Source organism: Vipera berus, assembly GCF_964194415.1.
Source record: "Vipera berus genome assembly, chromosome: 1".
Taxonomy (NCBI): Eukaryota; Metazoa; Chordata; class Lepidosauria; order Squamata; family Viperidae; genus Vipera; species Vipera berus.
In genome coordinates, this window is record NC_138202.1 from 239,269,391 (window position 1) to 239,293,746 (window position 24,356).

The window sequence follows — 24,356 nt, forward strand, 5'->3', positions numbered from 1 at the left end:
CATAACTGGGAGTTGATAACTGGTTCTTATCAATGATTTAAGTAACATGCTAAGATTTATGTTTTTCTGAATTATGATCAATAAAATACATACAGTTGAAAAGAAATTAATAGATCTAACACAGCACTATCCTTTTAACTTTTCTAAAGTTTGCTAATATTGCTGGGCACTGCTGCTCCAGAACAGATTAATTCATTTGTGACCAAACACCAGTTAAGATCTTAGCTACACAGAAATCATCTGTTTAAAAAGCAAAACATGCTTTCATTTGATTTTTTATAGTCAGAACTATGCTATTTATATAAATTTCATTTGATTTTTTATAGTCAGAACTATGCTATTTATATAAAAAAGAAAAGGCCATAGTAACACTGCTGTTCAAGTGAAATAATTTTAACACAAACTGCACAATTTAGAACTAATGATCAATGATAACATTTGTATAAGAACAGAGGTTAATATCTGTTTAACAATGCATAAAATACTCAATAAGATTAAAAACCACCTTTAGTAGCATTTATTTATAACATGCATTTAAAAAATTAAAAGATAAAGCTTACATGTACAACTTCTGACCTATTAAACTAAATATATTACTTTAGCCCAAGATTTTGTTCTAACAATTCTTAATAAGCTAAGTTTTTAAATAAGCTTTAAAATATGCTCTGCAATCAGCTTGGCTAAGCCAACCAGACCGAGGTGATACAATTCCTAAATAAAATTAAAATGTATCCTTTACTAAAGAAGCACTCTTATGATCAGATTTCTGAAATTGAAGCAGGTAACCAGCAACAAAATGTTACTTTAAAAATGTAAGCAGCTGTACATAAATTTTACCTTGCATTTATCCATTCAAATAGTATTAACACTGGGCAATATAATTCAAAAGCTACCTCTTCTAAATGTGTGAAATTGTACACTTGAAATTGGAACAATTTATGAAAAGTCATATAGTTTAAGTTTAAAATGTAATACAAAATAAAACCCAATCTCTTAATCTTTACCTATTTTTAGCAAGCAGTTTGTGTTCTATGAATATTTTCTACCAATGTCCAAACGTAGCTCATTAAGAAACTAGTTGTCACAAACAATAGATTAAAAGATTTTGTGAGAAGTATGCCCATTTAAAAAGGAGACAATATAAACTCTCTTTATAATTTGTTGCCTTGCCATATATCGTACAATCAGCCTTTACTACCACAAAATTCACAATATAAATTTTCCTGCATCTGTAGTCCAAAATTATTAAATTATCTAATGGTATCTGCTTCTGAAACATTGTATCTGTCTTCAAAAGTGTCAGATCATTGTACCTCTAAATGAGTTAATACTCTGGGACCACTTCTACTTGTCACACAAGAGCATTAGTGAATCAAAGGGGGTGGGTGGAGGAAGGAGGCTGAATCTAGTAAGGTTAGTGGCTTTTAACAGTTTGTCCCATGTACTAATCCTGAGAGAAACTTGTCTTCAACAATTTGATGTCCAATATATACCAAAAAAACCTAAAGGATCCTCTTTAAAGGTTAAAAGTGGCATTGGTATATCAATATGAAAAAGAATTAGGTAAAGTTGTCTCTTTCTTGATTCTTGAAAGAAGTCTAAATCCAACCCATAGCTTGTCTATATATGAGGAAATAAAACTTATCTGGCTAAAAATGTGACATAGGACTAATTCTAATTCAAGAAAAAAGTCCTAGGAAATCCAAAATCAGATTTCCCTGCCTCCTCTACAAGCGAGATTTTTGCTTTTACCCTTTTGCTTTTTCCTTTCATTTAAAATCAACCAAACTCATGGCATTTCTTCTGAAAAGGAGTAAAGAGAAATATGTTCCGTACACCAGAAAAACTGTCTTGAACTACCAAAAAATCCCCCTCAAAACTATCCCAAGCAATTGTCCATCACAGATCCCTAAGTTTTTTTTTTTAAGCTTAGTCCCATGGATGTTCCCTTCCTGAATGTAAAACGAGAAATGTCTCTTAGTCAAAACTCACAAACCACAAACAGATCAAGAAAGATCACTGTACGTACCACAAACCAAGTGTGCCTTAAAACAACACAACAGTTCACGTGTTTCTTTTTGTCCGATATCCGTTTCAGAATAACACACTGCTCCCACCAAATTCAGACAGAAAGTGTTAGCTGTGCAATCGTTAACTAGCTAGCTAGCACTTATCAGCCAGGGTTAGACAAGCAGGTTTTTCTCTGCACCTGTTTTGCTTTGTTTTCCCAGCAAAATTACAAATGGGAAAACAGAGATTTCGTCTATGAAGATTGCTTATGATTCCTCAATAACTGCACAGCCCTATTGTGTATGTGAAATAGGACTGCATACAAGAGAGCGCTCCTACAGGCCTAGTTGGCTCACACAAGCTCTCTCATTCGCTCCTCCCCTCCCGCCTCCTGCTCTCCCTGCACAACATCCATGACGTACCTTTATTTCTAGCATAGTGACTCTACGGCTCTCTCGCATTAGTAGGATTATTATTATTTACCCTAACTGCAGGACCCCAGACAGATGACTCCTGAGACGACACCTGCTCGACTAAGAAAACAAACTCGTCTTGGTTCGCGGGCAGAAACCGGGAGTTTTCAGAATTGCCCTTATTTTTTTTTTTGTAAAGTTGTTAAAAAAAAAAATTGCGGGAAATTCAATTTTTAAAGGGCTGCTCGCAAACTTTCCCTTAGTACATCAGACCGCACCACGCCGCCTGGCCGCTTCTCTTACTAGGCTCTCATAGCTCCTGGGATGCTCCTTTCCAGTCCAGTCCGTACGCCTGGGCAGCAGCTGGGGGAGGAGGAAAAATACACGGCCGGTCACTAAAAGCGACCCCTTCCTCCCCCCCCAAAAAAACAGCCCCCGGAGCGCCCGCCCGCCTCCCCCCCCGGCGAGGGAGGAGGAGGCGAGGCCGCCGCAGCCGCTGGCACTCCGGCAAGCGGGCGGCCAAGGGAAGAAACGCGGGGAAGGCGCTGCACCGCTTACCTCCTTCTCGGCGACTTCTCGGATCAGGACCTGGAGGAGCAACAAAAAGGGGGAGAGGAGGGTCAGGGGCAGCGCCGGCCGGGCGAGGGAAGTAGCCCCATTCCCAGGCCCGGCCGCTATCCTTACCTGCGCGGCTTGCTGGCAGGGTCCGTCCTCGAGAAAGCGAGCGATGAGGAAATAAAGCTCTGCAGAGGGGAGGGGGAGAAAAAAACAACACACACACACACACAGAGAAACCATGGGCGAGGCGCGGGGCGAGGCGGCCTGTAAGGCGGCAGTCCCGGCCCGGCACCCACTTACTTACCCGCTCGCAGCTCCGCCGTGTGTCTGCCGCCGCTGCTGGAGCCGCTGTCCCCGGACATGGCGAGCTGAGGAGCTCGGCTCGCTCAGGCCGAGCTCCTCGGCGATGGGGCCCTGCAGCTGAAAAGCACGCTCCCCCCCCCCCCAGTGGCTGTCACGGTTTGTTCAGCGGCAACCAGAGTCGGAGCTCCACCATTCGAGCTCCGGGCAGGAGGAGGAAACAACAACTCGCAGGAAAACCCGCCGCCGCTGCTGCTGCCGCCGCCGCTGCTCCTGACCGTTTGCCTCAGCGCCAGCGAGCACGATCCCTCCGCCGCGACAAAGAGTCCCGGCCCCCTCCCTCAGGGCGCGCACACCCCCTCGGCCCGCGCACCCCTGCCCGCGTCGCCTTCGACCTCCCAATAGCCCCCCCCCCTCCCCCACAAGGGCTCCGGCTGACGGTCCTCGAAGCGCTAGGGCGGGCGGAAAACACTCGCGTGCCGGCTCAACAGCGGAGGGAAGATGTCGGAGCAGCAGAGGCGGGGTGGAGGGTGGGCGGGTAAGCTCGCTCGGCAGAAAGGCGCTTTCTCTGTGAAGAGCTGGGAGGCCTCGGCGGAGGGATACCTCGCGCGCGAGGGGGAGGGGAAGAGGCCCGTTGGCGGCGGTGGCGCTGGAAGTTGCTTAGTTTCAATGTAGCCGAAATAGGAACCAAATGAGGCAAAAATGCCCCCAGGGAACGTAGGCCTCACTGGGTGAGGCGGGCATGAGGAGCTCCACTTAGCCCTCGTTATCAGGGCCTTTTGGAAAGAGGGAGGGAGGAAGGTTGAGCAGAGTCCTGCCAGGCTCTCTTGCTTTCATGGCCCTCCTTGCCGCCTTTATATGATACAGCTTTCCATCTGCTTGTAAGTTATCATGTCATGTATAAATATATACATATATGTGTATATGGTTATATGTATATATTCCTGTGTGAGTGTTCCTCGGTATGAATGAGAGAATCGGGGTGAGTGGCAAATAAAATGTCTAGTTTTGCTAAGCGTTTTCTGTAAATTGTCCTTTGTTGCTTTTTTCCCCCTCTGGTTGAGATGATGAATAATATCCTGTTGTTATCAATTGTGCTTAATTTTAGCCTCAGTATTCTTCCTGGACGCTGCCAGTTTAGGAGTGGGAGATAGTGGGCTCTCCCCCGTATTTTGTACGAACAATACAGTTTTATAAAAATGACTAGATTTGAGAAGGATGGGATGGAGGTATGGTTGGATTTGAGATGAGGTAATTTACAGCTGGATCAATAACAAACACAAGCGTTAGGCAAGCTTAATAGTCACATTTCCTTTTTGTCTTTTATGCTGCATATAAGCAATGAATAGACTTAATTTCCCCAAAATCACCCATTTCATTTCATTGTGAAGAGCAGCTTTATTTATGTTCTGCCAAAAGCGTTCCAATACCTACCGATTGTGTGAAAAATCTGTGACTGGAGATTGAAAATAAGATTTTTTTGTGTATTCTGCCTCCATAAGAATAATATGTAGCCATTGGAATAATTGGATTGCATTAGTTATAGGCCACTTACACTTAAATTTTGATCAGTGCATATTTAATAGTAAAACTAAGCTAAAATGCTCTTTTTTCCTTACTAGAGAAACTGTTTAACTGATGCAAACTATATAGCAATGAACAACCACTTATAGTATTGCAGTCTAAGTTATGTTTATGATGATTTAAAATGAAGTTAAAGATCAAGTTACTCGGAACTGGGCCCACAAAAGGAAACAGTTACTACATAAATGCTTGTTTTAGCATAAAACTGTTGCTTTAAGAGGAATTATAGCAATAATGTTTCAGCTTCATTTTACACGAGAAAATATGTGTAGGAAAATTAAATAAACTATTGTATGTAGCTAGTCAAACAAATTTAGGTTACATCTGGAAAAATTGCATTTATGGTACTTTGATTAATATGATAATATAAATTAAAGTTACATGTATTTTGAATGTTACTTTTTTAACATTTTAACTAGCTGGTAGTATAATAAAACCCATTATATCAATCCTTTTTTATACTACTGTTTTATGGATTCGATTTGATTCTAGGTCCTAATATTTGCCTATAATATGCAGTTGAATACAAATGTTACTTCCATTGCTCTTTTCCATAAAGATTTACTTTTAATAAAGTATTCTCTCTTTATTTATGATATAGAATATAAAAAGCATTTCTCAGTAATTGTGCTGATAGATTTAAAAAATGGTCATACCTGCTTTTTTAATTTCTTATGGATGCAAAATAAGCTTCTTCTAACAAATTATGTTTATGTCAGATTGAGGGTGTATTTCATTATTAGGTAATATGGAAAGATTTTAAATTTTTACTTTGAATTACTATTTTAGTATTATTACATGTTGCACAATAATTCTATTTGAATTCAAATTGCATAATCTGAAATATATACAAAAAAAATTCTGTATCAAAAATACTAATCATATAAATGAAGAGTTACACTCAAGAGATGCAAACTTTTATTCTTTATTATTCTTGTATGCAAGCTATTTTTTCTTCCACAGAAGGTTAAGTATTCTTTTGGTATTGTAACAAATTGAGATTACCGGTGATATTTAATTTTGAAATTAAAACCATATTCTATTAATTCGGTTTTCAATAGAATTTAGTAGTGTAAAGTACTTAATCTTAGTAAGATTTTCCAGGTTTCCTTACAAAGTATTGTTTTTGAATTCTTATTTCTATCATCAGTTTTAGTTGTACTGATTCATTTTGATGAAATGATTCTTTGTGAGCCAATTCTGTTATAAATGAGCCTTGCTTTATAATGAATAACATTGTCTCTTTTAAATTAAAATGGCTGCTCAAAATATAGTATGTTATAATTGTGATTTTATAATTTTCTACAAGATCATATTTATGGGAATCTATTGCTGACATATGATTTTGTTTTAAATTTGCTACATGGGAGCATCTCATTTTTTTTTTATCATTAATATAGTCTCAGGAAATTTATTTCCCATCCATGATAGTACTGCTAGAGGATAATGCTTACTTTGTAAAGAAAATTAGTTACCTTTAGTAAGAATTAGAAATATTAATCATATAATAACATTCTCAGTTATTTATATCTGCTAACTATTAATGTTGAATAATTGATTTCTGTAGGATATTTTCTGAAGAATATTAAGATAAAGTTCATGACTGAACTTGTATTCAGTTAATTAGGACAATTATATGAACTCTTTTGTTAATACCTGATCTGTCATGCAAAAAAATGATATCTAAACTATAGTACAGTATCCAAATATGATTTATTTAGGCATGTGATAGTTCTGTAGAGCCACATATAGGAATAAAATTGATTTAAATTATATCACAGTTTTTATGGCTTGCTTTGTAATAAGGAACTTGTGACACCTAATTTATTTGAATTTGCTTTGCAAATATGAACAGGATATTAGGAATGAACTATTAAATATATAGGATAAAAAGCCTTTTTGTGAAGAGAAGAACTTTGATACATTAGCAAATTCTGAAGGGACAATGAAGAGAGACATTTGTTGCCAATTCCACCTCCCTCTCCAACATTTTTGCACTATATCCCATGCTGTTTTAGAAAATGTCTAACTTTCTCTACCAGATGTTTGCCTGGTCCAGAGAGAATCAATTATGCTTCCCTGTTCTCTGCGTAGCAACTGCTTGTCCTTTTCAATTCAGCCTCTAGGACATTTGATTAATCTAGAGAAATTACAGTAGTTAAAAGTTGTAAATGGTTGTACAGTATATACTTTAAACAGTTATTCAAAACTTGAAAAGTCAAAATCACTTCTGATAGTTTTGATCATTTTTCTTAGAAAATATTTCTACCCAATTATGAACTTGGGGGAATAAGGTTTTTGTAAAATATGATACTAAATGACACTTTTTGTAAAATGTGATACTAAATGACACATATAATGTGTAATATTGATATTATATACCATTGAAGATACATTCTATTTAGTTCAAATATTACAAAATTATTTAAGACATACTATCACTGCATTAAAATGTTTCAAGAAAGAATCCTTTACAAAACAGTGAAATGAAGATTCTTGCTGTAAATGCTTAAAAATTATTATATAAAAATATTTTTGCAACATTTTTTTAGCTTTTACCTGGAACTAATTACATTTTTGAATTTCTTCATTTTATAATGAAGGATAAGTAATAGTCAATCTGCATAGTTCAAACTGTTGTTAGATATTAAAACAACCAAACTGCATATTTGGAAGCTTTATACTAGACATATATTACTTTATTGTCAATAAATAATTTAGGTAATCAGATTTGATACCAATTGGCTTTTCTTTTCTCCATTATCTTTTAGATTAGTTTTTTTCTGTTTGCAAGGTGATACATTTGAATGCAATATGTAGACCAGGTGATCTATAATTTATATTTTTATGTATCTGTGAAAAGAGTGATTCACGCTATATTTTGCCTCTTGCAATTGGCTACAATATTTCACTGTGATTACCAGAAAAGCAGAAGAAACAAAAAACTTCACAATTTTAAGAAGTAGCAGTGTGTTATAGCATACAATAAACCAATATTATGAGACATTGTAATGATAAAGACTTAAGTGTATAATAAAATGTTCCTGATGTTTCCTGATTCAGCAAGTCTGCTTTTAAAATCAAGACTAAGTTTCTAATTTTTTTTTTTGAGAAGAGGGGAATTTTCTTTAATAATAAGATTCTGAGGGGAACCCTGAAATAAAACTATTAGTTTCAATAACACTTTTATTTATTTGTTTACTGTGTAATTTATTTTGTGTGGCTATTCAGTTTTCTCTGGGCGGTTCAAATGAAATCATACACTTTTATCTAATAAATACAAAGAACAAAACAAGCCAAGTTTGTCTAGTTCTTTGCTTATAAAAGTTAGCTTACTGAGCCATATAACATCATTTGGAATATTTATTTCATAGCTTTTGAAATATTGAGAATCACTTTGGAATCATTTTTAAAATATTCCAATGTGTCTAGAAAGCTTTTTCAAAAACCTTAGTCTGTGTAAGAAGTGAATTCAAAATTTATTTACCTTTCACAGAAGGATGATAATTTTAAATATTTTAAAATAATTCTCACATTTATGTAGCTTAAATCTTAAATCAGCATTTTTCAACCTTTTCAGAGATTGGCCAAATGATTAACCTGTCCCATAGTATAACCATTTAGCTGTAGTATCATGCAATAGAACATTATGATATTTTATGTTGTTGTTACATATATCTATAGTTTCTGTTGTATGCCATTAGCAAATAACACAGTTATGCACTATTGTGATGTAAATTTATTCACACAATCATATAATCTGTTCATTGCTTCAACTTCTATGATCTCTCAGCATCCTAAATTGCCTATATGAGATATTAAGTCAGAATTTCTTGGTTATGAATTTTGGTTAACATATGTTCAGACTGAAGCATCTGAGCTAATATACAAGTAGAGGTAGGGAGCAAGAGGGAAAAAATCATTATGAACCTTGATTAATTTAGAAAGAATTAACTATTTGAAGACATGATTCAATTATTACATGTATAGTGTATAGACTACTTTGGCCACCTAATGGGAAGGAAGGACTCACTGGAGAAGAGCCTAATGCTGGGAAAGATTGAGGGCAAGAGAAGAAAGGGACGACAGAGAATGAGGGGGCTGGATGGAGTCACTGAAGCAGTAGGCATGAGCTTAAATGGACTCCAGAAGATGGTAGAGGACAGGAAGGCCTGGAGGAACGTTGTCCATGGGGTCACGATGGGTCGGACACGACTTCGCAACTAACAAGTGTATAGACGTATATAGTGTAGAGGCAATCATTTTCTGGTAGAAGTTGCCTGTGTCATTTTAGTGAAGTGTGCACTGCATTCCAGAAACATGAAGACCAGACAAGCATTGTCTTAAATATAATTATATACAATTAATATGAGTATTTCATTGTGTTTATATATTTCTACCACATTTAAAATTGTCTTCCTGTGCAACTCTGGGAGAAGGGTACAATACTTTGGGAGGGCCCCAAAATGGGCATTACTGGGCCTAAGAGATCCTAAGACTCATCTTAATAGTTCCTAATTTATACATAAATAAGGATGATAAACATCGCTCGTTCACTTATCTACATTAAACTTAAATTTCCAAATGTTCAGATTTAGGGCAGTCTAAACTCTTCTTTTTTCATTTAAACAATTTTGTTTTCTTTTAAATTTTACCTATAAACGCCTGGAGTAAGAGGGGCAGAAAATTGAAATAATAAATAATGTCACATTTTCTATAGGTGTTCCCTGAGAAGAAATATTTCCAGTTTTACATACCTAGGAAATGCTTTTAAGCATGAGTAGAAAGATGCCTTCTTGCAGATTTCACCATCAAATTATATATCAACCTCCACATTTTCAAGACCAATCAAGTGCTTGAAGAAGCCTGATTTCATGTTGCTTTTTCCTGTTATATTAGTGTAATCAAATAATTATCCTAGTTTATGTCTTATCCCAAATTAAGTTTATATATATATATATATATATATATATATATATATATATATATATATATATATATATATATATATATATATATATATATATATATATATATATATATATATATATATATATATATATATATATATACATATACACACACACACATACATATATATATATTGAATTGATTCTGTCTAACCAAACCTCTTAGAAGTCATAGAAGTTCTAAAATATATTCCAGAAGTCCATTTTAATTATTTTAGAATTCATTAAAACACTAAAAGATTTGTGTATTTTTAAGTATGAAGCTTATGTGCCCATTAAAGAACAAAAATAAATATAAAATATACCCGAAAATAAATCTTATAGCAAGAGCACTTTATTATAAGATTTACAAGATATTTGCAGGAAAAAAACCAATTATTTCTATTGGCTCTGTCTTTGGTGATTTTACTCCTACAGCCATTATTTATCAAATCAATTATATATGGGGCTCTCTACCCATTAAAGCTTGTTAGGCAATTAATCATCTGACCTCTAAATAATTTTAAAAAACATGTATATTTATATATTATATCTTTAAAGTTGCCCTAGAATATTGAAGGAATTCTGAGAACATTTAGTTTGATCTCAATGATGACTTGTTCTAATCATTTTAGTACAGTACTTTCCTTTTATATGTATTCTGTAATAGGCATACTAAACTGTTACTAAAGGACTGTGCCTTTAATATTTAGTGTCTGTTACCAGTTAAATATTAGAGATAAATTTTCAGTGCAAAGATATTGTAAAACTAGTAATATATTTCAGATATGAACAGAATTCAGCAATATATGTGTATCCCTGTTGGCCACTTCAAACACAGTATTTTAAATGCCTGTTAGTAATCAATGTGCTAAGATTGTCCTTGTCCTAACAACACACATCCATGCACTAATAAGCAGGAGCAACCTCTCAACTGCTCCTTTATCTATATTGGAAGCTTCATTGATAGTCTTAATTGCTGCATTTATATTCAAAGCTTATTTCTTCACTTCTTCAGTGTATTTACACAAATGTATTATGCAACTGCAATCATATAGTTTTAAAATTGTAATCTGGCTCTTTTTGGCTTTCAATAGTATTTTCATCCAAAAAGTGAAGCATTTTTACCTATATATAAATTTATTCTTTGTAGAGTGAATGATCAGACTATTTTTTTTAAGTCATTAAGCCAATGCCACTGCAATGCATCCTATGTGATATCAGAGGCACTGGGCAAGTTAGTTCTTTCCCTGAATTCTGAACTGAAACAGACACCAAGTTCTCAAATGTTAGGTGAGGTGAACGAGGGCAAAATAAAGCAATAGAAGTTTTTAGCTTTTGTTCAAGGTCTCTTATCACGTGTTTGCGCATTAACTACAAAAACATTAAAAATGAGTTTTACATATGTTTTCATAATTTGGAATAATTTTCCAATTTCACATTTTTTTTCTAGGTAGAAAATTACCTGATGAATTGAGAATAAAATGAGATCTTAAGGTGAATAATTTATCAAGCAATGTGTCATAAACATAATCATTCAAAAACAAGCCCATTAATTTCAAAAGGAATTCCCATTCAAAACTGATGGACATATGAATAATTTGTTTAATGCTTAATTTAAAGATAGAGACAACTTTGGATCAAAGTCAACTCTTGATGACTATATAAATATGTCCATGTGGTTTTCTTGGCAGTAGTATAGTTGTGGTTTGCTATTAGCTGCTTCCAGAATATTTTTCAACTTTTTAGTCTATCGTACAGTACTGAAATTCCTGGTGTTCTCCCATACAAAAATACTAAATAGGTCCAACCCAGTTTAGTATGATGCAGAGTAACATTTTTTATTGGTAAATACAGATTTTAATACTTTTTCACAATCCTATCATTAATTGAAAATAAACTGTTTAACTTAATAAACACACATTTATCAGTGTTAAATATAGGTGATTCTCACTTAATGATTACTTGTTCAGCAAACATACAACAGCACTGAACAAGTGGCACTTCTGACCAATATTTGTAGTTGTAACCCTCCTAGCGTCTCCACAGTCACATGATTGTGATTTGGGTGCTTTGCAACCCATTCACAAGATGTTGCAGTGTCCCATGGTCACGTTATCACCATTTGCAACTTTTATTGCTGGCTTCCAACAAGCAGCGTCAGCAGGGAAATTTGCTGGGAAGCTGTTGTTAAGCATGATGTCATGTTACAGGAAGTTGCAAACAACCATGTAACAACATGCTTATCAACAACTGTTGGAAATGCTGAAATCCCATTGCTAAGCAGCATGGTCATGTGACTTCATACTTTATGGCAGCATCCCTTAGCAATGGAAATTCCAGTCCCAACTGTTAACTGAGGACACTCTGTAATTGTTAATGTAAAGAAGGACCTCTTCATACTCTTTTCAAAGGACTTCAGCTGAAGAATATATATGAATTACTATATTGTAATTCAGTTGAAGTATAAAGAAAGGGGAAGTTAGGGATAAATGTCTATCTTTTTCAAGTAGCTCCTTTTTAAATTTCCTTTATCTTTCCCCCCCCCCATTCTGCTCAACAATAAATAATAACGTAGTGGAGACTTAAGTATTAAGCTTAAACATCTAATATAATGCATTTTGCAACTTTTTATCAGTCCTATGTAACATTAATACTACAATTAACCTTATTATATTAATCATTGTCCTGGAAATCATATTAATGCTGATCTAATTTTTGTCTCATCTTTTAATATTTAATTGATCTAAATAATCACAGAGCTAACACTTTCCAGTTTCTATTGTATAAACACCTCTATATTCAGTTAGCTGCATTCTATAAATATTATTCATATTTTGTAATGTATTAAACAGCTAACGGGAAAAAACATATTAAAAACTGTAAATGAATTATTCATGTTAGAAAATAGAACAGAAGTTTGATATAGTTCCTTCCATTTCCTTTATCAAAATCTAAAAAGAGGAATTATAATTAATGTTCCATTTGTGTTCTTTCTATTTTATATAAATTGCTATTTAATTTCCCTTTAAAATCTTGGCACTTCTAGCACCAGTCATTGATTCTTATTAGTTGTGCAAATTTCTTTTTAAAAAATTCATCAAATCTCGGGAATTAAGAGATGAATTAGAAATTCAGACTTTTTTTAGAAATTGCAAAGTGTTTTATTTGTTGGTCTGTGATCAAATAAAGATTTGATTTGGTTTGATCTTTAGAACTCGTGTGCATCTCATAATACTTTACCTGTTACAGAGGTCCATCTAATATCATATGAGGACTTCATCTCCTACAATTCGAATTCCATTACTCTCCCTGTGTGCATCTCAAATCTTCTGAAATCCCCCAGCTTTTCAGAGCATGCTTGAAAAAATGCATGAAAACCAGAATCAATTCTATTTAATTACAGTGTTTTATATTTTTGGAGTTCATGGTTACCCAACCCAGACATCTTTAGGTGGCTTACCTTTTAAAAGTATGAAACAAAATGAGAAGAACAACATGGATAGCAGGGGGGGAAAGCAAGCCCAAACTATGGGCGTTGGGTGCGGGGAACCAACAGAGGTTCCACAACTATTCTAGCCCAGGCCTAGAGTAAAACCATGTTTTCAATGAAATGATTGCAGGCTGAGATTCACATAGATCTCCAGAAAGATGTTGCTCCAAAAGACAGGCATAGGACAGAAAAGGTGTGCTTCTAGGACCTGATAGGAGACATTATTTGGTTGAAGGAATGCCCAATCTTACGTGCAGGAAGAAATTATTAGAAATGGGAAGTCCCTCAAATAATCAGGCCTTATGCCATGAAGGGCTTTCTAAGTGATAACCAACACCCTGAAATGCATCTGGAAGCCAAATGGTAACTAGCTTATCTTAACAAAGCACTGATGGCACATGGGCATATTGTGGCATGCTCAACATTGGTGTTCTGCTGTATTCTGAATCAGCAGTAGTTTTCAAGGGCACAGCAATGTAGAGTCCATTGCAGAAGTCTGGGTATAAGTAACTAAAGATCTTCCTACTCTAGGAATGGGTGCATGTTAGATGGGTCTATGCCAAGACCCTCTTGGCCAAAACAGAAGTTCAGAGTCCAGGACAGTCCTTGGATTTCAAGTGATAAATGATTTGCTGGCGAATGAAATCTCCTTAACCTTTGCCTTAACCATTCTTACTTCAACAATAGACTTTTCTGAAATCCTAATAGTCCAAATTTATTTTCAAGTTTCATTCATGCATGACGAGCTACCTTGTCATTTTCAGTAATTTTCATTCATGTTCTCCTTTTCATTGCTACTAGGTTTCTTTAGATTTTGCTAGAAAAAGAGTTCCAATGTTTTATATACCATTGTACAAATGTATAGGATTAATAGTTTGCTTTCCTAAACACTTGCCCAAAGAAAGCTTATTGAAAGATGAAAGTTGAACAGCTACCTTCAATGCTTCAGACATGTATAAATCATAATAAAATGAAGAACCCTAAGCAAACTATTTTAATAGTGTTCTTTTGAAGTCATCTAATTTAGTTTTCAATTCTTAATCAGCTGCTAAATATATACACTGTGGGCACAATTATTAAGCAAGTTGTATTCTGGAGAATTAATTTTCTTATTGAACAAATACAGTGCTCTGAGTCAATCCAAAACGTTAATAAACCTCACACCTGAATATTTAAGCAAGTAAAAGTGAGGTTTTGGTTTTCTTAGAATATATGTGCACAATTATTGGACAACTATTAGTGTGCAGAATTGTTATGCAACTAAATGAAAAATGAAAATTTGCCCATCTCATTTATTTGCATCTGTTAGTGAGAATAATAAAGAACTCAAAATGTACAAATAAACATTTCTGATATTTTTAAAAAATCAGTGACCAATATAGCCACACTTCTTTTCAATAACAGTCATAAACCTTCTTTTCATGGAGTCTGTTGAGTCCTGATCTGTTGATGATCAACGTTTTATACAGCAGCAACCACAGCCTCCCAGACACTGTTCAGAGAGGTGTACTGCTTTCCTTCATCGTACATCTCCCGTTTTAAGAAGGGCCCACAAGTTCTTAATAGGGTTTAGGTCAGGTGAGGAAGGGGGCCATGTCATTATTCTTTCATCTTTAAGGCCTTTACTGGCTAGCCATGCAGTGGAGTACTTTGATGCATGCAATGAAGTATTGTCCTGCATAAAAATCATGGTCGTCTTGAAAGATGCAGAATTTCCTGTACCACTGCTTGAAGAAAGCGTCTTCTAAAAACTGGCAGTAGGTCAGTCCATCTTCAACCTGAAAAGGTCCAACTAGCTCATCTTTAATAATACCAGCCCATAGCAGTACACCATCTCCACCCTGCTGGTGTCTGAGTCAAAGTGGAGCTCTGTGCCTGTTACTGATCCAGCCAGGGGCCCATCCATTTGCTCCGTCAAGAATCACTCTCATCTCAACAGTCCATAAAATCTTTGAAAAATCTGTCTTCAGATATTTCTTGGCCCAGTCTTGCCATTCCAACTTATGTGTCTTGTTCAGTGGTGGTTGGGTTTCAGGCTTCCTTACCTTGGCCATGTTTTTGAGCACTGAACACCTTGTATTTCTGGGCACTCCAGGCAGGTTGCAGTTCTGGAATATGAGAGCACTGGAAGATAATGGGTTCCTGGTAGCTTCACGTTGGATTCTTCTCAAATCTTTGGCAGTTAATGTGCATCTTTTTTCTCAACACATTTGTGACCCTGTTGACTATTTGCAACAAAACATTTGATGGTTCTGTGATCACACCCCAATATCTTAGCAATTTCAAGAGTGCTGCATCCCTCTGGAAGTCTTTTTACAATTTTTGACTTTTCAGAGTCAGTTAAATCTCTTTTGGCCCTTTTTGCCTGAGGAAAAGCAGCAGCCTAATAATTATGCACAGCTTGATATAGGGTGTTGATCTCCTTAAGTCACTCCCTCGTTACACAAATATACATCACCTGATATGCTTAGAAGTACAAGGTTGTGTGTGTGTGTGTGTGTACACACACACACACACACACATACACACAAAAATACCTTAGGAATGGAAAAAAGAAAACTCTGGTCTGCCTGACTAGTATATTGCAGAGCAATATTCAAAGCAGAAGACAGTTCTGTCTTCAAATATAAATCATCTGTTGCATACGTCTGTAAAAGAGATTCATTAGTATTATATAAATCATATATTAACTGTTTCTTAATTGTCACATAATTTCAGTGGAAGAATTGTGGGTTCTTATATAAAAGGTAAAGGTGTCCCCCGCACACGCGTGCTAGTCGTTTCCGACTCTAGGGGCCGGTGCTCATCTCCGTTTCAAAGCCGAAGAGCCAGCGCTTGTCCGAGGACGTCTCCGTGGTCATGTGGCCAGCATGACTAGACGCCAAAGGCGCACGGAACGCTGTTACCTTCCCACCGGAGTGGTCCCTATTTTTCTACTTGCATTTTTACGTGCTTTCGAACTGCTAGGTGGGCAGAAGCTGGGACGAGTAACAGGCGCTCACTCTGTTACGCGGCACTCGGGATTCGACCCGCCAAACTGCCAACCTTCTGATCGACAAGCTCAGCGTCCTAACCCACTGAGCCACCGCGTCCCTGGGTTCTTATATACCTACTCTTTATTTAGCTAGTACCTCATTTAGTGACCATTCACAAATTTGATGGTTATAAAAAAATTCTGATGATGCACATTTACAATCAAATTTTACACGTGTGATAATACATGCTGAGGAGTAACATTGATATGGGTATGCAAAAACATGTGAATGAAATGGCATCAACCAATAATTTTTGCAACATCTGTCTCTCTCACACATACACTACTAATCATTTTGCATAATGATTAGTTCCTCAGATAGTCGGGTGTGAGTCTCTCTTTTTGAGATATGGTCCCGGGGCGCAGTTGGGCCTGCTGCTGACGTACCTTCCTCCTAATCGCGCAGCGGCAGCCCTGCCTAAGCTACTCGATGTCCTTTCAGGGTTGGTGGTTGAATTCCCCAAACTCATAGTTTTGGGCGACTTCAATCTACCGTCTCTGGGAGGATCGTCTGAGCTAGCTCGGAAGTTCATGGCTTCCATGACGGCCATGGACCTGACGCAAGTAATTTCAGGACCGACTCATGAGGGAGGCCACACCCCTGACTTGGTTTTCTTATCTGGACGGTGGCGTGATGATCTTGGTGGGGGCTCTCCAACCATTATGCCCCTGTCATGGACCGATCATCACCTCCTACGGCTAGACTTCCGCTTTGCCACCCCCCGCCGTGGGTGTGCGGAGCCAACCAGATGGTACCACCCCAGGCGCCTAATGGACCCTGACAGGTTCCAGGCAGCGCTTGGGAACCCACCTGCACTCCCTGCTCACAACTTGGCGGATGCCTTAGTGGAAGCCTGGGAAAGGGCAGCCACGGAGGCACTTGACCGAGTTGTACCCATGCGGCCCTTGACCCGGCGCAGATCCCAGCAAGCCCCATGGTTCACCGCGGAGCTCCAGGAGATGAAGCGTCGGAGACGGGGCCTAGAGAGCCGTTGGAGGACCAGTCGTTCCGAATCCGACCGGTTGCGACTAAGAATCCACACTAGGTCTTATCTCGCAGCGATAAGGGCGGCGAGAGCCAATTACTTCTCCGCCCTCATCGCGTCCGCAGATAATCGCCCGGCTGCCCTGTTTAGAGTGACCCGCTCCCTTCTGAATCAAGAGGTGATGGAGGAGCCCTTACAGGGTCGAGCTGAGGAATTTGGTCAATATCTGTTGGATAAAATCGCTCGGATTCGAACCGGCCTGGACTCCAACTGGGCAGAGTCTGGCGAACAGGACACGGGCAGTCTTGTCGACGTCATCTGGGAGGAGTTTGATCCTGTGACTCCAAAGGAAGTGGACAGGATTATGAGGAGGTTGAGCTCCTCCACATGCCTATTGGACCCGTGCCCTTCCTGGCTGGCTTATGCAGCTCGGGAGGGGACACGAGGCTGGTTCCAGGCGGTCATATCTGCTTCTCTGAGTGAGGGTCACTTCCCCGCCTCCTTGAAGGAGGCGGTGGTGAGACCTCTCCTCAAGAAGCCCACCTTGGACCCAGCTACATTGAATAACTTTCGTCCGGTCTCCAACCTTCGCTTTCTTGCGAAGGTTGTTGAGAGTGTGGTGGCGCATCAACTTCCTCAGATCCTGGATGAAACGGCTTATCTAGACCTGTGCCAATCGGGTTTCAGGCCGGGCTACAGCACAGAGACGGCATTGGTCGCTCTGATGAATGATCTCTGGAGGGCCCGGGACAGGGGACATTCCTCTGTCCTAGTCTTATTAGACCTCTCGGCGGCTTTCGATACCATCGACCATGGTATCTTGCTGCAGCGCCTCAGGGGACTGGGAGTGGGAGGCACGTGATGTCCCGTTGCCTGGTAGCGGTCCGGGAATGGATGGGGAGGTACAGGCTTCAACTCAACCCCGACAAGACTGAATGGCTGTACATACCGGCATGCCAGGATACTCAGAGTATTCCATCGCTTAGTATTGGGGGTGAGTTATTGCCCCGCGTTGATAGGGCCCGCAACCTGGGTGTCCTCCTAGATTCACAGCTCTCCTTAGAAGATCACATAGGAGCTGTGACCAGGGGAGCCTTCACTCGGGTTCACCTACAGTAGTGCGCCAACTACGACCCTATCTGGACCTGGATGCCTTGCGTACAGTCACCCATGCACTTGTGACCTCTCGCCTTGACTACTGCAACGCTCTTTACATGGGGCTGCCCTTGAGATCCACTCGGAAGCTTCAGCTGGTACAGAGTGCAGCTGCACGAACACTTTTGGGGGCTTCCCGATACTCCCATATTACACCTCTCCTCCGTGAGCTGCACTGGCTTCCAGTTGCCTTCCGAGTGAAATTCAAGGTGCTAGTGATGACATACAAAGCCCTGCATGGCATGGGTCCGGACTACCTACGGGAGCACCTACTGCCAGTGTCAACACCCCTCCGTCCTGTGCACTCCCACAGAGAGGGCCTCCTCAGGGTGCCACCGGTCAGAGAATGCCGGCTGGTGACCCCCAGAGGGAGAGCATTCTCAGTGGGTGCGCCAACCCTTTGGAACTGCTTGCCTGCCGAAATCCGGACGGCCCCCGACCTTCGCACCTTCCGGCGTGACTTAAAAACCTACCTATTCCAGCAAGCCAGCCTGGCCTGATAGATTTTGGGGTTTCATTGGTTTACTATTGCTTTTACTGTATACTCACCTTGCTCTGTACATCGCCCTGAGTCCTTCGGGAGAAGGGCGGTATATAAAAACAAACAAACAAATAAATAAATAAATAACAATCAGGTCAGTGGAATGAAACTTGAATTCTAAACAAGGAGGGGGTATATACCATCCTTTTCTAGTTTTATTTATTTATTTAAAAGATCTGTATGGCTGCCTTATTACAACTTTGGGTGGCTCACACCAGTAATACTACAACAACAAAACGATAAAAGCAAGAACCCAGTCCCTTTCCTATCCACAATTGACTTTTTCTGTTTTCTAATATATCAGAAATTAAGAACTGCACATTTCTAACTATTCTAGTATGTATCCTCTTAAACAGAAAGCATTGATGGCTTAAAATCCATGCTAAAATATTAATATTTACCTTCACTATAGCATATTAGGATTATTTTCACGTTCAGCATTTATAGTTAAGGCTAAATTAGTGACGCTAAACATTGGTAATAATGACGGATTTTTCAAGTATATTTTGTGAGTGAGCAAGAAATAAAATCAGATAGCGAGGGAGGCCTTCTCCAAATTGTTATCTTCTAAATGTTAATGAATATGCTGAACTGAGGATTATGGAAAGTGAAATCCCAGACATCTAGAATGTGGTAGGCTGGAAAGTACTGGCCTTAGTGATAAATGTTATCTTTTCATTAATGCTTATTTGGAGGCTTAAAATTTTTACTTTGTATGTGTGCACATGTTTGCTAGTGAAATAAAATTCAAGACCAGCTTTAAATAATTAAAAATTCTCAGGTTCAAGGATAAAAATTTACTATATTTTGTGTTTGGTACAGTGTGCTAGTGGTTGTTTGCTTAAAGGAACACTAACTATATAAAAAAGTAACATGGAAATATAATGAATTAATTAATCAGTGATCTAAACAACTTTGCTAAAATAGTAGTCTGCCTGCATAACTGAAAAGACATCAACATGGCCTGTTATATGGTCCTCAAAAACAAAACAATTACCTTTAACAATTACATGTAAGTTTATATGGAGAAATTAATGTTTCTTCATCATCATCTGTATTAAAAATGTAACAAAATTTGTACACATGTTCTAGTACAACTCAGTGAAGTTGTCCAGTTATGCCTGTTTTAAATGTGTGCATCCGTTCTATTTTACCTATGTAAATGTAATAGGAAATATTATTGTATTACAGATCATAAGGGTTTCTTAAATGGAGTCACTTGTAGAGTTCTTATTAATTATCACTTTCTCTTTATAATAGGGTCCTAAAATAGCATTCTAGATCATACAAAACCCATCCTGAGAATTAAGACTGCTGCAACATACTTGCAAAAAAATGAATGTAGTGAATTAAGTACTTAAATGAGAAAGTGGTAACAAAGGAGGGGACGTAAACTGCAAGAATGCATTCACTGAGGGCAAAGATACAGTCATTGCCTGTAATAAGATGCAGATTTGTGAGGGTTGACTAGTAATCTTCCCAGGAAGTGAAGTATAATCTATGAATTGGACCAGCTTTTGCGATCTTTAGTCTTTCACAGACTTACTGAAAGATATTAGCCATTTACCTTGAAAGCAATATTTAAGTTTACCTAAACAAATCTTGACGGTAAGCAAAGTGGCAGCTGGCACTCGGCATAAGAAGGAGTTGAAATTATATTTGCTTCATGTAATCTGGATTACAAGGAAAGCAAAAAATAAAGAAGGACATCCCTATTGCCATAGCAGTTACACTCAAACTTCCACTCTGTGGTGGTTCCCAGGGTGAAAGCATTAATGCGTCTGGCTAGAGACTTCTTTCAGGCAGAAAAGCAGATACAAAGCTGAAGCAGATAAACAGCACCTGCTCCCTTATTAGAAAGACAGATGATGAAGTGGAGTCTGGTGTCTTCCTGTTCCCTTAATGCCACAGCAAGGGATTTCGGAAGCAGAGTAGGGACAGTGGAGTGCTCCTGTTTTCCTTGTTCTGTGTACAGTAAAATACTTTAGTAATAATGGAGCATACTCTGGCAAATTCAGGATTAGTCTCTTCACCTCCAAATGAGAAATGCCAACAATGCCTACCCCCCACACACCCATTTCGTAAAATTATTTCATGGACTTAAATTAAAGCCATGGGTATTTAATCATTCTTATTTACAATGATGCCAAATTTCTTACAGCATACATTTCAAACCAACATGTTCCTCTAAATGAGGGATATTTATATTTTTAGTACCTTTAACACTGCTAAAAATTCTCTAGCTACCAATCAATTTCAGATTTAATTCAAAATACAGGTGTTTTAACCCGTATATAACTTGGGAGTCAAGTTACTCGAATATTTTCTGCTACAGAAAATTGCATACTTGGTTATCATCCGGGTCTCCCTGCTATCCAAGGTCTGAAAGGTACAGTAATTTTAGATAATTTTGGTTCTGATGTGTCATGAATGAAATTTTCTATCCAGAGAAATTAATCTGAGACAGACAATGCTGTGGAGTGTTGCCATCAACAGAAAACTACTCCAGTCATATGCCTACCCTATGTGTCTTGGCAGATATGTCCCCTGCTATGCAAGAAAAAGTAATGTCTCTTTTCTAGAAAAAAAACCTTCAAGCATTCTTAGTATCAGGGAGAAAATTATTCCAGATGTATTTTTATGAATACTGAATTCTACTAGTCCTAATACCGTTTCTTTTAATTGTGAGGTTTTGTGGTGATCTCTGCTTTGTAATTTTCATTTATAGATTTAAGTTTTCCTTAAACGTCAAAGTTCATTATTTTACTTTTTTAATTTACATTTTCTACCTATTTTAAACTGTAGAAATGTCAAGTGCTATGAAAAAAAATCCTATACATTACGCTCTTAATGGTTTCAGAAAAGGTACCACCAACAATTGTGATGTATGTTTCAGTGGTGCAAAGAATCAAAAATTGAAGAGGAAGAACATCATCTCCACTGCCTTCTAAATACCAAGAGTTACCTTTGCTGAGTTTGTGTTCCAATGCAAGCTTCAGGCTTCTTATAAAACCTAGAACCTTGATTTTAGCCTCTGCATGCAAGTGAGATTTCTATTTAGATGTCTGCTCTATAGCTTATGTCGGAGTCCATATTGATGGGAAATATTTGAAAGGGCAAGGCTTGCCATTACATGTCCCCGTCTCTCTCCTCCATTACGTGAGTAAAAAAAATGTCCAAGTAGATGCTAATTTGTGTTTTCTTAGCAAAGGGTAATTCCATCATAGTATAGCAATCTAAGTGTTCCAAATAAACTGAGACCTTTAACCAATGTATGTGTATGCCTTATCTCCTTTCCTTGCCATTTCTTCCTATGTACTATCTTAAATATAGGTTGTTAATTGGTGTGGGGGGAAAAAACCTACACTAAATAGGATTCAAATATATTTTTAAAAGGGCTTTTGAGGAACATTTAACTTTTCATTATAGAATGCTATTTCTGATCAATAAATAAACCAGCTTTGCAGATTTTTACCTACCTATGCATTAAATAAAATGTATAACCCAATGTAATATATTTTTCAGATCCATCCAGCAAACTAAAAGTGCATTTTGTATAATTTGAAATTTGTGTAAATTACAGCTTATCAAATAATGGAAAATTAGTAAAGTAAGTTTTAAAATGTATTAGGCCTGTGGAGAAATCATGGACATGAGTGATACATAAAGGCTCTAATACAATGACAGGAGCATTTGACATAATTTCAAATTTTCCCATGAACAGTTTTTTGAGTCTTCATTTTTTTTCAATTTTAGGGCAATGTAAGTATTATTAATTCTTTTTCTTCTATTATTAGAAAAGCTTTAAAGATTGGACAATAAATCTCTTGTGTCTTAATTACCTAACTAAGATGGAAAATAAGAGCATTCTATATCAAAGGGATACTGCAAAGAAATTCATTAATGTTTGTACATCATAAATTAGGTTTATTGTGATAAAAGCTAAAGAAAAAAATCAGTAGGGCTTTTCTTTAGAAAACAATCACAAATTGTGTTATTATGTTTTACTCTATGAAAAGATTGAGCTGTATGTCATTCAAAACCAAAATGATAAGGACTAAGGAATATCATTTTCATATAAACACATCTTCAAGCTTTTGATATATAACATTGTATTTTATCATATATATCAACACATGAAATGCTTTTATTACATTATATCATATTTTTTTCCACCAACATAAGCATAGGAGAGTATCTCAATCTCTTAAAACAAAGTAAGATTTGTAAAAGTAGTTCATCATTATTGTTAATATCAGTTTTGATAAATACTAAATAAAGACATTTGAGTTGGGTGATAATTACTTTATTGGTTGAAACATGCATATAACTCCAGACATTGTGGCCACAAGTACAGCAATAAAATGTTATGAAGAAAATTTTTCCAAACCCTCAGAAAATAAAAGTACTCAAATTTCAGCCCAAAAGCAGAGAGAAATAACTAGATGCTTACAAGAGGCTAAAGCAGTGTTAACATGAGTTAGAAAAAAAATCCCTATTTAATATCATTACAATTATAGACTCCTTCAAAGATATTGTTTACATCATTGTTTCAGAAGACCACCCCAGTGTTTTAAATCTTCATTTTGATATTAAAATGTAAGTAAATGAAAAAAATCAACAGAAAATACTAAATATAAGTTAAGCTGAGAGGAACTGCAGTTTTCATCGTCAAATATGTATACGGACTGGGAAACAGTTAAGAGAACGAAATATAAAAGTGAAACAACTGTTCTTTCAAGAAAGCATAAAGTAATTTCCACTTACAATACTGTAGCATAAAACAGTGCTGAAAAAAAATAATTTGTTATATAATCCATGGGCAATTTATATTTTTCTGTACAAAGTGTAAGGCCTTTAAGATGTGTGAACCATCCAAGTGTATAAGATGGCTCATCAGAGCTCCTTTAAGACTCTAGTTTGCATCTAGGCTTTGAGTGTTCTGTGGTATATTTGGCAAATAGCTCTGTAAAATGGGGTGACTGCCTCTTAAAGCTCTGCTAGTTTGCTTAAAATACATTGATTGTAAATATTATTCTCATCTCCTGTTCCTAACCATAAAGTCAATCAATTTTAATATTATGCTGTAAGCCCCACTGTTTTCTATGAGCTATAATCTTGATTCTGAAATAACTGTTGTAACAAAATTTCTAAACAAGTGAGTTTAATATTTTTCTGACAAGCATTAGAAGGCATAACTCTGATTTAGAAAGATACTAATGAATCACATTTGTTAGCACTGAGACTTTGTTATTTTTAAAAATGAAAAGAATCCCATATGGACAGCAGGTAGCCAAATGTATACATGTTTCATTAAAACACTTAATCCTTAA

At 37.1% G+C, this 24,356-nt stretch overlaps 1 protein-coding gene and 1 long non-coding RNA gene across 2 annotated transcripts in view; one reads left to right on the top strand and one right to left on the bottom strand.

The window, feature by feature from the left end:
* PHIP (PHIP subunit of CUL4-Ring ligase complex) overlaps positions 1–3,551 on the bottom strand; it is an 87,894-nt gene extending 84,343 nt beyond the window's left edge. The window contains exons 1-4 of the mRNA XM_081332563.1: positions 3,286–3,551; positions 3,108–3,166; positions 2,982–3,011; positions 2,727–2,786 (exon numbers count right to left, since the gene is read on the bottom strand). Of these exons, the coding sequence (XP_081188689.1) occupies positions 2,727–2,786; positions 2,982–3,011; positions 3,108–3,166; positions 3,286–3,343 (207 nt within the window). The 5' untranslated portion in view covers positions 3,344–3,551. The remainder of the gene's footprint in view (positions 1–2,726; positions 2,787–2,981; positions 3,012–3,107; positions 3,167–3,285) is intronic.
* Positions 3,552–3,910: 359 nt separating this feature from the next.
* On the top strand, positions 3,911–22,734 carry LOC308676608. The gene is made up of 4 exons (XR_014028330.1): positions 3,911–4,162; positions 11,268–11,311; positions 13,067–13,221; positions 21,889–22,734. It is a non-coding gene; the product is annotated as an uncharacterized lncRNA (long non-coding RNA).
* Positions 22,735–24,356: the final 1,622 nt, after the last annotated feature.